Source organism: Leptodactylus fuscus, chromosome 8, assembly GCF_031893055.1.
Source record: "Leptodactylus fuscus isolate aLepFus1 chromosome 8, aLepFus1.hap2, whole genome shotgun sequence".
Lineage (NCBI taxonomy): Eukaryota > Metazoa > Chordata > Amphibia > Anura > Leptodactylidae > Leptodactylus > Leptodactylus fuscus.
The window spans coordinates 2,976,364-2,990,114 of NC_134272.1; the positions used below are offsets into that span (position 1 = coordinate 2,976,364).

Consider the following 13,751-nt stretch of genomic DNA (forward strand, 5'->3'; position numbering starts at 1 on the left):
TTAAAAACCGCTCTGTATATTCAGTGTCCACATCCCTCTGCAGGTTGGGGGGCCATTGTTTGGCCATAGTGGGGGGGTTCATGTATGTAGGGGGTCAAATATGTCAATGGAAATAGATTTATCCCTTGTGATATCTCCCATCTATATCATATGTTCTGTAATCTATATACAGTGTATGTATACATTGTGACACGAGGTGGTTTTTTGCATTGTTTTATAATGATAGGGTTATTAGCTGCTGCACTGATGGGTTCTGGGCTGATTCTGACCCTGGATCACATGACCAGAACCAGCACCAGCGATAGAAAAAACAATTGTCCCCTCGTGTCCGGCATTGCAGTTGAGCCCCATTCACTGGGTAGATGCTGCAGTACTAGACTCAGCCCATAGGGTGGCGCTGATGTCTAGGGCTAAGATCTCCGCACTATCGGATCCCAGGCGAGTATGGTTTGGTGGGCTCCACACTTTGGCACCCCAACCCCGCAGGACTTCAGCAAATGTTTGACTTCACCAGTGATGTCATTCGCTCCCATGCTGATGCCAACTGGCTAATGCTATGAGAAGGAAATGCTGGCTGATCAAACAAGATTTTTTCCTACCTTATAAGCCAGAAGATAAACAGTGATTTAATTTAACAGGCGACGTGAGCACGCACGCTCCTAAGGTACACATATAGGAAGATAACATTAAAGACTGTCACTTGGCACAGAGCTCCATCCGTTGCGCGCCCCTCTGGCTAATAAGTAAATGAGATCTTGCAAACTTTCCTGACATTTCTTTGAACATTCTGCAATTGCATTTATGAAATCCTTTGTTGAGATCCTGTTTGTAGGCGTCCTCGGCTGCCAGGAGATTATGACTACTGTCACCCAGCTCTGCAGAGTCTGTTACACGCTGCACCGAGGCAATCCATCACCTACATCCGTCAGTCACCTCCGGCCAAAACAGAAGCCAACAGGTGAGAGGCGTCTGTGCCGTGACAGGTAACATGAAAGGACTTCTGTCACCCTGTGTGCTGGAGATGTGCTGTATGGAAGACATGTCAGCAACCGCAGAGACTGCCTAAAACGTCTGGGCACCTATATGTCTAATATACTTGTGGGTTCTGGGGTCGTCCTCGTCTACCCTAGTTAGGATCCCCTTTATAGCCCAAGTAAGATGGACAGAGGTCCGTGCAGTGTCCTCCTTGTCTTCTACCTGTTAGGTTCCCCCTTTATAGGCTATAAGTAAGATGGACAGAGGTCCGTGCAGTGTCCTCCTTGTCTTCTACCCGGGTTAGGTTCCCCCTTTATAGGCTATAAGTAAGATGGACAGATGTCCGTGAAGTGTCCTGCTCGTCTTCTACCTAAGTTAGGTTCCTCTTTATAGCCTACAATGATGGTGGCCAATAGTCTGTTCATTCTATTGTGTTACATAGAGTAGCGGGGCTGGAATTGGGTATTGACAACCCCTTTAATGCCTGAGACCGACCCTCCTACTGTATAGTGGGCAACCCAAACGTGTCACCTGTCAGTCATCGCTGCCATTGATAAGCATTAGCAACAGTTCTATGACATTGGTCTAAGAGAAATCAGTAGCTAGTAGTCATGGCCTCCTGAGCTAAACCTTAAGGGGTTGCCCATGAGCAGATATTGGTGGCCTATGCTTAGGTTGGGTTATCAGTATCAAGTCGGGGGGAGGGACCTTCACCCCAGCACCCCACCAATCACCAATTATATTTTTTTGCCACACTGTTGCAGGTAATACCGATGTGCTAACCTCTGTATAGACCATCACCGTCTGCTCTTGGACAACCCCTTTAAGTTTAATAGCAGATGTGTGAGGCTTGCGTGGCACTAGCATGGATTTATTTTATTTTTAAGGAAGCACTCCAGAAATTTTTACGTCTACTGTGGGCAGATGGTTTGTGCAATCCCTAATCTGACTATTCTCTCATTGCTCGCTCTTTTGTGTAGACCGGACATCAGTCTCTTCAGTTTTCCTCCAATCCTGCCCTAGATATAATTGTGATATATGTTCTAGAGGACAAGTGCCGTGATCTACTAGGTGAGTCCATAGCTGCAGAGTCTGTACTTTCTGTGTGTACTGTGTGCAGAATCTCCAGTGTATCCTATGAGATACAGCTTTGCACTGAAGCAATCACAAGCAGAGCTGAATCCTCATCACTTGGGATACTCTGAGAACTTGTGTCCTGTAACTCACACTACAGAATCGGTCACTAATCTATCACTTGTCACTTTGCCATGTCATGGATAGCAGAAGCATTGTGGGGAAGTGTAGGCTACTTTAGAGGAATCATAGAAAGAAGAAACCTCGACCAATCCATAAAGGGCACATCAAATAAAACCCCTACACACAAGACATACATTATTACTTATAGCCTGTCCTGTACCCTATATATACTATAGCACAAACATCATCTACGTCCATAGTAGACACTGCCCACATGGCCTACACCACAATCCCCATAGGATGTGCCTTACAGTACAGCGATCCCATTCCCCATTATTCCCCATTATCTACAGCAATTTACGAAAGAAATATCACTTCTCCAGTTTTATCCAAGAAAACAAAACCTATTGCCTTACTCTGAATCTAAGCTATGTACATGTCTGACCTTCAGTATGTTTTTCTGCATTTTTCCGTTTTCTCCAGTGCTGAATGCATCTGGATAGTTCTTAGTGCCATATACTTTACCTATAGTAGATGATATAACCCTTCAAGTGCAAGTAGATGCTAAAGTATATCATGACCTTCATATGTGATCAGTTTCGGAATGGCCCACTGGACGTCCAACACAAGACAACCCTGCTTGGAGTGACTTTGTAGCCAGTCGCTTGCCACGAGGGTGTGAATGTAACAGGGTGACCCCCAAACAACCCTATTAGACCTTATAGGTGACATCTTAAACATCCCCTGCTGGCCCAAGGAATCCAAGTCCAACTTCGTAGGCGTCAGAGAAGTTTCTACACTTAATGTCTCTACCACCTGCTAAGTATAACCCGTGCCAAAAACCAAACCAAAAAGATTCCACATAAACCAGCGATTATGACATTACAGCTCATTGCCACCCCATAATTTAATAATTTACAGGACATTCACACACGACCAGCCCCCAAATCCCTTCCTAAAGCCAATGATCCGCCATTAAGATTTATGGCCATGACCCTAAAGAGCAGATGATCGCTTGGTATAATACAACATCGTCTCAGGACAAGTCTTGTAGATTTCTTCATTCTGCCTAGTAAGAAAGTAAAAAAAAAAAAATATCCATTGGGCTGAACATCAACTGCCCTGCCGAAAGCTGTGGATTTGTGTGGAGTATTTCTCTAAGTGTTCGTCATTGTCGTCCTCGCCGTGCTGCTGCTGGTAATGCTGGTACAGCTTCCCCCCTCCACCCCCTGTGTCCGTGTTCTGGACGTCGGGCAAGCAGCCGCTGGACATATTCAATATGGTGGCCGTTAGAGTATTTATGTAGTTTTTGGCCAAGGTGAGTGTTTCGATTTTGGACAATTTCTTCTCGGCTCTGACGTGTGGAATAACTTCTCGGAGAGCCTGGAAGGCGTTGTTGAGTTTGTGCATCCTCTGGCGCTCTCGCTCATTGCTCTCCAGTCTGCGGATGCTGTGCTCCTTCCCCTGGGACAGGGACCTCTTCCTCCGGTTACTGCTCTTACCGGCCTCTTGGCTCTTGCTTTTACTCTTCTCCTTATACACGTAGCACTTATCATCATCATCATCATCATCATCATCCTCGCTGGTGGTTTGCTGTTCAGGGCTCTCGTCATCATCCAGGTCGATCTCTAGTCTTCTCCTTGTTGATCTTGGATTTGTCTTCATATTTTAGGGTAAAAAGAAATAAGACAAACTTATCTTCTTCCCAGAAAGCTGCTTCTCGCTTTATACATCAAAGATCTGCGGAAACATGAAAGTCAATTAGAAACTCTCCTGAAACTTGTTACTGAGAGTTCTCTGCACCTGGTTCATGGTGAACAACATCAGTTTCACAAATCTCCACCCAGCTAAAGGAACGGAGGCAGCCCTGTCCAAAATGTGCAGTGACGGGACCCGGACATGTCTATGTACTGACACACCTAGAAAGTGGCCTGTATGGCTAGTGACAATGTGCCATCTACCTAAGAGGGAATAGTCCATACTGGCTGCAGGCGTCGTGCTCCGGTCCGTGCACTGGGCCTAATGTACATGACTGTGGGGAGACATCACTGTCCTGTTGTCATCTATCCTGTACAGGTTTTCACAGATCCCTCATAGACTGGAGTCTGCTCAGGAATCCGTGAAAATGGACAGATGGGACTTAACCATGGACAGACAGAATGAACCAATGGACAAATAGGATTTAACCATGGACAGATAGAATGAACCAATGGACAGATAGGACTTAACTATGGACAGATAGAATGAACCAATGGACAGATAGGACATACCAATGGACAAATAGAATGAACCATGGACAGATAGAATGAACCAATGGACAAATAGGACTTAGAATAAACCGTGAAAAAACTGACATGTGAAGGGCAACATTAAATTTTATGGGTCAGATTTATGAAAAGAGCTGACAGGCACCAGATGCATCTGATTGATCAATAAGCTATGGCTTCCTAATAAATCAGGCACACGCCGGTGCACCAGTGTGAAAATCCACGCCATTCAGGAATGGATATAGATTGCCTGTATAAGTCACATCAGAAATATGTTGGGCCGGGGGATGTGGAGCCTCCTCCCTGACCTCTGCCTGGATTACTGTTATGTACCAATTCTGCCTTCCTTGACCTGGGCCTGTCCCCTGACCATGTCTCTGCCTCTGCCCTACATTACCATGCACCCAAATCTCTTGACCCAGCTGGTTCTTGACCACTAACCCCCCCCCCCCCCTCCTCCTTCCTTCCTCAATGTAGCATTCAGACAGGACCCTCGGGAGTAACCCACTGTCAGACCTGTCTAGTGACACCAATCTTTCCCATTTTCTACTCGAAAGAATTAGACTGACATATTCCTGGTGCAATGCACTGGTTGGCTGGGCAGGTATCTCAGGTTTTTGGTATAATATTTGATCCTCTATTGCTGTCTTCAGGTCAGATACAGAGACCTGCAGACATGGGGATTTTTTTCCTAGCCAGCTCTTTTTGGTCAGGTCACATTCAGGTTTTTATTGCCAGTTCCGCCATTAATAATGGATTAGTAAATTCTGGTGCTTGAGAGTGAACCTAAGTCATTAAACGGCCGGAGCTTTATAATAATTCGGGAATGTGTTGCACCAGCCAGGGATTTTGTGAAGACATAAAGAACAGCAGTCCCTCCATGTCTGTCACTGTGGAGAATCCGCCATGTCCCTGCATCTTATTGGATATTTCAATAGGAATAATCTAATACCTCTTTTCTCCTGCGGGGGAGCTGTAGGGGACATGCACACTTGCAGCCTTGTCTCCCTGCAGATGACAGCTGCTTCATAGGGGCCTAACAAACAGAAACCCTGTACCCACCTTCTCATGTGTAGAGGCGTCTAACCATAAGGATCTGCCCAAACTGAACTAGACCTATAGATACCTACATCCTTGGCGTTCAGCGGCTTACCACGTCCCTGCTTATGGGGTGTGTGTATATATATATAACATTTGATTTTGTATTATTTTTACGTAACCAGCAATTATAATGGAGTCTCTAATTCTAGAAGTCACGTGTATGAAGTGTAAGCCCGGTGTAAGGTGATGGGATCCTGTATACAATGACGTACAATGTGGATTGTATACGGAGAACAATGGAGGTAAGTACAGGACTGTAAGACAAGAACAGTGAGAGCAGTTATCATTATGAGCCCCCTGCGCGCCCCATCAATGGGCTGAAGTGTATACTTAGCATTTCTAAATCTTCCAGAGTGTTATTAAGCAGCGGGTCTTAATCTGGAGTCGATGTCTGCAACCTGGAGCCTGGAGATTACAGATAAGAAACCTGAGCTCCGACTTGACAAACAAAGAGCAAACATATATTAAGCAAAGTCCCTGGAACGCCTCGACTTATTGTTTGCTTAGAAGATGAAGAAGTAAAAGAAAGCTTAAAGTAAGTCCGGACATCTCGTAAGGATGATGTGTCTATTGATGGGGCCGAATATATCTGGTGGAAGCCGCAATGACCAGCTGCCATTTAGGAACATTGACCCTACACATAAGGGGTTGGGTGCAGAGCTCTCTCCTGACACCCCAAACACTCAGACAGACCCTCTAGTGAATGAGTATGGCCAGCGTAAAGGGAACCGGTCACATGGAAATGCCTTCAATCTGCAGATCACACGTTATAGAGCAGGTTATTATTCTGTACAGGTATCACAGATTGTTGGCTATGTCTTGGCTTGACTCTCACAGGGCAGCATGGTGTCTCAGTGGTTAGCACTGTATCCTTGCAGCGCTGGAGTCCTGGGTTTGTATCCTGCCAAGGACAACATCTGCAAGGAGTCTGTATGTTCTCCCTGTGTTTGCTTGGGATTCCTCCCATACTCCAAAGACATACTGATAGGGAAAAAATGTACATTGTGATCCCTATATGATGGGCCCTATATGGGGCTCACAAGCTACATCATTAAAAAAACAACAACTGATATTGCACTCTCTGCCCAAAATAGTTATGGTGAATTATTGCCAGATTAGAAAAAATAGGCCTGCTATTCCAAAAACAGCGCCACTTATGTCCCCAGGTTGTGTTTGGTATTGCAGCTTGTCAAGTGAATAAGGCTGAGCTGCAGTATAAGGCGGAATCTATAGACAAGAATGTTGCGATTTGTTACAAAAGATAACATTCTATATCCTCATTAATGATCAGCACTATAATAACCCTATATGTGACCACTACCAGTGACTCCAGCCTAATACACCCAGCCCATCGCCCCTATAACCCCCATCACTCCTATAGCCCCCATAGCCCCCATCGCTCCTATAGCCCCCTTCGCCCCTATAGCCCCCATCACTCCTATAGCCCCCATCGCTCCTATAGCCCCCATCGCCCCTATAGCCCCCATCGCCCCTATAGCCCCCATCACCCCTATAGTCCCTATAGCCCCCATCGCCCCTATAGCCCCCATCGCCCCCATCACCCCTATAGCCTTGCACTGTTCTCTGCTGTCACCACAATGTGACTACATCGTCCTGTTCTTCGCTCCACAATCACAGATCAGTATTGCGGCTTTATTCCATGCAGTATTAATGATACGTTTATTATTGGACATTATTATTACTGTGACACTAAGGGGCGAGAGATTTGTTATATTTTACTATTTTTGTACCATAAAACCATATTTTATAAGAACCAGGAAACTAACAAGCGATGGCGCTCAATCATCCTGTTTCTTTTTATGAGCTCCAGGTGGAATTTTATATGTTTGCTTATGTGCTCAGTGCCAGAAAGCTGCACGAAAGCCGAGTCAAAGATGTCAGTGCAGAAACGGGATGAAGTCGTCATGGTGGTCTGGGACAGAGAACAGGAAAGGAAGAATAAAAGACGTCAGCGGAGGAGACAAGTGTGAGTTATGGGATTCAGTGCTTGGATAGTGGCCTTCTACCACCTCACTACTATATATATATATATATATATACAGTCCCATGAAAAAGTTAGTGCCCCCCTATTAATAGTTGTAAATATTCTGGTGTTTGTCTTGTCAGTCTGATCTCTCTAATAACTGATGGACACAGTAATATTTCAGGATTGGAATGAGGTTTATTGTACTAACAGAGAATGTGAATATGCATTACACCAAAATGTGACCGGTGCAGAAGTCTGGGCCCCCCAACAGATCAGTGCCAGTAATATTTCGTAGCTCCTCCTCCTTTTGCCTCTAGTCGCTTCCTGTAGCTGTTAATCAGTTCCTGGATCCTGGATGAAGGGATTTTGGACCGTTCCTCTTTACAATTTGCGTTCAGTTCAGTTTGATGGTGGCCGAGCATGGACAGCCCGCTTCCAATCATCCCACAGATGGTCAATGATATTCAGGTCTGGGGACTGGGATGGCCATTCCAGAACATTGTAATTGTTTCTCTGCATGAATGCCTGAGTCGATTTGGAGCGGTGTTTTGGATCATCATCTCCATCCCCGGCGTAACTTCAACTTCGTCTCTGATTCTTGAACTTTATTCTCAAGAATCTGCTGATACTGAGTGGAATCCATGCGACCCTCAACTTTAACAAGATTCTCGATGCCGGCATTGGCCACACAGCCCCAAAGCATGATGGAACCTCCACCAAATCTTACAGTAGGTAGCAAGTGTTTTTCTTGGAATGCTGGTTTTTGGACGCCATGCATAACGCCTTTTTGTATGACCAAACAACTCAGTCTTTGTTTCATCAGTCCACAGGACCTTCTTCCAAAATGAAGCTGGCTTGTCCAATGTGCTTTTGCATCCCTCAGGCAGTGACTCTATTTGTGGCGTACGTGCAGAAACGGCTTCTTTCTCATCACTCTCCCATACAGCTTCTATTTGTGCAAAGTGCGCTGTATTGTTACCGATGCACAGTGACACCATCTGCAGCAAGATGATGCTGCAGCTCTTTGGAGGTGTCTGTGGATTGTCCTTGACTCTTCTCACCATTCTTCTTCTCTGCCTTTCTGATATTTTTCTTGGCCTGCCACTTCTGGGCTTAACAAGAACTGTCCCTGTGGTCTTCCATTTCCTTACTATGTTCCTCACAGTGGAAACTGACAGGTTAAATCTCTGAGACAACGTTTTGTCTCCTTCCCCTGAACAACTATGTGGGACAATCTTTGTTTTCAAATCATTTGAGAGCGGGCTGTCCATGTTCGGCGACCATCAAACTTAACTGAACGCGAATTGTAAAGAGGAACGGTCCAAAATCCCTTCATCCAGGATCCAGGAACTGATTAACAGCTACAGGAAGCGACTAGAGGCAAAAGGAGGATCTACTAAATATTACTGGCACTGATCTGTGGGGGCGCCCAGACTTCTGCACCGGTCACATTTTGGTTTAATGCATATTGCACATTCTCTGTTAGTACAATAAACCTCATTGCAATCCTGAAATATTACTGTGTCCATCAGTTATTAGAGAGATCAGACTGACAAGACAAACACCAGAATATTTACAGCGATTAATAGGGGGGCACTAACTTTTTCATAGGACTGTAGATATCCTATTAATATTATAAAGGTGAATGTTTGTGTGTTTGGATATTCGGATGTTTGTTCCTCAATCACAGCCAAACGGCTGAATGGATTTTGGGGAAATTTCTCACACACCTACATATTGCCCACGAAAGTACAATAGGCTACTTTAAATGTGGGTCACTCACCCCAAATTGCCACCGTCACCCTCCAAACACCCCTCTGGTCTCGGCTGTAGAAGCTGGCATTCTGCCAGTGCTGGTCTGTCCACGCTCCTCCTATTGGTGCAGGGCAGGCTGTGGGCGGGCTATAGAGCCAGGACTGCGGCACCATAGGTTGGGGGCTCAATGTGGGCGTGCCGATTCACCAGAGACACAGTGAGGAAGATGGCGGCCGCCCACAGGGTCCCGGAGCTGCAGCTATGCCAGGCTGCCTAGACACATCGCGGAGGAGGCTGCTGCACCCCACACTACACATACAGGTCAGTGCAGCGGGGGAGGGGGTGTTCCGGTGGGGAGGAGGTGTCCCCAGGTCGGTGTCCCCAGCTTCAGTTCCCCCCCTACATCGGCCCCCATGTAGTAGCTCTCACCTCAGCTCCTGTGTCTCCTCCGCTCCATACACTTCTCCTGCTGCCTGTCTGTGTCCTGTATGCAGCACAGCGAGCTCCGGCGTCAGGTTTCTATGATGCTGGGCCTGCTCTGCTACATAAACGCCACAGAGACCAGCAGGAGCAGTGTGTGCAGGCAGCCAGCAGAGGAGAGAGACAAAGGTGAGAGCTACTACACGGGGGACGATGTAGGGGGTGGGGGCAAGGACGGGGGAACATGAGACTGGGGGGCAGAGATGGGGGGCACATGAAGTGAACTGGGGGCAGAGAAGGGGGGACATGAAGCTGGGGGCAGAGATGGGGGGACAAGATACTGGGGGCAGAGGTGGGGGACAAGATACTGGGGGCAGAGATGGAGGGACATGAATCTGGGGGCAGAGATGGAGGGACATGAATCTGGGGGAAGAGATGGGGGCGACATGAATCTGGGGCAGAGATGGGGGCATGAATCTGGGGGAAGAGATGGGGGGACATGAATCTGGGGGCAGAGATGGAGGGACATGAATCTGGGGGAAGAGATGGGGGCGACATGAATCTGGGGGAAGAGATGGGGGCGACATGAATCTGGGGCAGAGATGGAGGGGACATGAATCTGGGGGCAGAGATGGAGGGACATGAATCTGAGGCCAGAGATGGGGGGACATGAATCTGGGGGAAGAGATGGGGGCGACATGAATCTGGGGCAGAGATGGGGGCATGAATCTGGGGGAAGAGATGGGGGGACATGAATCTGGGGCAGAGATGGAGGGGACATGAATCTGGGGGCAGAGATGGAGGGGACATGAATCTGGGGGCAGAGATGGGGGGACATGAATCTGGGGCCAGAGATGGGGGGACATGAATCTGGGGGAAGAGATGGGGGCGACATGAATCTGGGGCAGAGATGGAGGGACATGAATCTGGGGGCAGAGATGGAGAGGGACATGAATCTGGGGACAGAGATGGGGGGACATGAATCTGGGGGCAGAGATGGGGGGACATGAATCTGGGGCAGAGATGGAGGGACAGGAATCTGGGGCAGAGATGGAGGGACAGGAATCTGGGGGCAGAGATGGAGGGACAGGAATCTGGGGGCAGAGATGGGGGGGACATGAATCTGGGGCAGAGATGGAGGGACATGAATCTGGGGGCAGAGATGGGGGGGACATGAATCTGGGGCAGAGATGGAGGGACATGAATCTGGGGGCAGAGATGGGGGGGACATGAATCTGGGGGCAGAGATGGAGGGACATGAATCTGGGGGCAGAGATGGGGGGGACATGAATCTGGGGCAGAGATGGAGGGACATGAATCTGGGGGCAGAGATGGGGGGGACATGAATCTGGGGGCAGAGATGGGGGGGACATGAATCTGGGGGAGAAACAGAGGGCACTTCTCTGTATATAAATTAGAATGTTTCTATATTTTTGTGACACTTCTGTTACTTTATGTTAGAGGTAAATTTTGTTCAATATGTTTTGAGTTTATTTATAAAAGAAAAAATCCAAAAATTACTGAAAATTTGGAAAAATTTGCAATTTTCAAAGTTTAAATTTCAATGCTGGTAGGATAAATAGTCTAACATGTGACGCGGCCGCTTTCCGGTGACATTTTTTGCACATTCTGTTATTATTTAGGACATATAGGACACGTTACATTGTAGATGAGGTTGGATACAGACATCAGTCCATCAAGTCCCACCCATAACCCTACAATCCCAAACGTTTAGCAGCAATTTTTAATGTTTTTAAGAAATTTCCATAACTTATGTTTTCAGGGATCAGTTCAGTTCTGAAGTTTATTAGAATCCCCCCATAACATCCGATATTTCAGGGAGGTTTGTAGTTGCGGCAGCGCAAAACTCTGTTACTGTAATAAGTAAATGAGCGATTGATTGAAGTGATCACATGATCGGGATCGCAGCAATCCGTCTCAGAGGCCTCCCCTAAATACTAAGGTGGGGTCACATTTGTATCGCAGAGTCCTGAAACCCCAACTGTTTAATAATCGCAGCCAGTACTGAGAGATTCTGCATATAACAGGACCAGTATGTGCGCTGGAAGGGCACTATGTATTGTATGGGCACTGTTGGGTACTGTATGGACTATAAGAGCACTGTATGCACTATATGGGTACTGTATGGACACTGTATGGGTACTATGTACTGTATGGGTACGATGTACTGTATGGACTATATGGGAACTGTATGCAATATATGGGCAGTGTATGGACTATATGGGCACTGTATGCACTATATGGGTACTGTATGGACACTGTATGGGTACTATGTACTGTATGGGCACTGTATGGACTATATGGGCACTGTATGAGCACTGTATGGGTACGATGTACTGTATGGACTATATGGGCACTGTATGCAATATATGGGCAGTGTATGGACTATATGGGCACTGTATGCACTATATGGGCAGTGTATGGACTATATGGGCACTGTATGCACTATATGAGCACTGTATGGGTACGATGTACTGTATGGACTATATGGGCACTGTATGCACTATATGGATACTTTACAGGCCCTGTATTCACTGCTATGAGAACACTTAAATGAATGCAGTGCAGGCAAAAGGACCAGCTCTGCAGCCTGTGGGACGGTCACAAAGGGGTTAAAGGACATACATATCTCTAACTTGATTAACATTGATTAGGATTGATTGTGAGTGGACACCCCCTTTAAGTGCCCCTTTAACAAGAAAGCCCTTTATAAAGTAAGCAGCAGCTCTCCAGAACATAAGAGGAAAAGATTACACAATAAGACAATTGTGCGGATGCAGAAAAACCCTCAAAAACTACTGAAAAACATTTCACTCAAGTGATTGAGAAACTTACTAGAAAATAATCAGTTAAGAAGCTTTTACACGAGAACTAAAGAGCAGAAGTGTCCTTACACAAGTGTCTGCAGGAAACCGGAGTCATGTAGTCCCTGATAACAGCAGCACAATGCATAGAGATCCCCGCACAACATCCGCCATATACATCACATTGTATAGAGGGGCTGGAGCCTGCACCATAGCAAGCACCGACTAAAGGGGTGCCCCGAACATAGCAAGCACCGACCAAAGGGGTGCCCCGAACATAGCAAGCACCGACCAAAGGGGTACCCCGAACATAGCAAGAACCGACTAAAGGGGTACCCTGGCCATAGCAAGCACCGACCAAAGGGGTGCCCCGAACATAGCAAGCACCGACCAAAGGGGTACCCCGAACATAGCAAGGACCGACCAAAGGGGTACCCCGAACATAGCAAGGACCGACCAAAGGGGTACCCCGAACATAGCAAGCACCGACCAAAGGGGTACCCCAAACATAGCAAGCAACGACCAAAGGGGTACCCCGACCATAGCAAGCACCGACCAAAGGGGTACCCCGACCATAGCAAGCACCGACCAAAGGGGTACCCCGAACATAGCAAGCACCGACCAAAGGGGTACCCCGAACATAGCAAGCACCGACCAAACACTAGGACAAGGTGGAAATAATGAGCTGCTCACTGATAAAGGGGTACCCCGACCATAGCAAGTGACAACAGCCTGCTGTCACCTGCAGAGAGAAAGAGATTTCAGAAGGAATTCTTGGTAGGAGTCTGAACGCGCAGAAAGAGTCAGCAAATCCAAATCATAGAAATTCACTTGTCGCAGCCTCAGTGCATTACTGTGATAGATAGATAGATAGATAGATAGATAGATAGATAGATAGATAGGAGATAGATAGAAGATAGATAGATAGATAGATAGATAGATAGATAGATAGGAGATAGATAGATAGATAGATAGATAGATAGATAGATAGATAGGAGATAGATAGATAGATAGATAGATAGATAGATAAATAGGAGATAGATAGATAGATAGATAGATAGATAGATAGGAGATATATAGATAGATAGATAGATAGGAGATAGATAGAGATAGATAGATAGATAGATAGAGAGATAGGAGATAGATAGATAGATAGATAGATAGATAGATAGATAGATAGATAGATAGATAGATAGATAGATAGATAGGAGATAGATAGGAGAT

The 13,751-nt window shown here is 46.5% G+C and overlaps 1 protein-coding gene across 1 annotated transcript; it reads right to left on the bottom strand.

The window, feature by feature from the left end:
* Nucleotides 1-3,263: 3,263 nt before the first annotated feature.
* BHLHA15 (basic helix-loop-helix family member a15) lies at nt 3,264-3,909 on the bottom strand. Its single transcript, XM_075283961.1, has one exon. It carries the CDS (start codon nt 3,835-3,837, stop codon nt 3,286-3,288), a length of 552 nt encoding a protein of 183 aa, XP_075140062.1. The 5' UTR covers nt 3,838-3,909; the 3' UTR covers nt 3,264-3,285.
* Between the last annotated feature and the right edge of the window lie 9,842 nt (nt 3,910-13,751).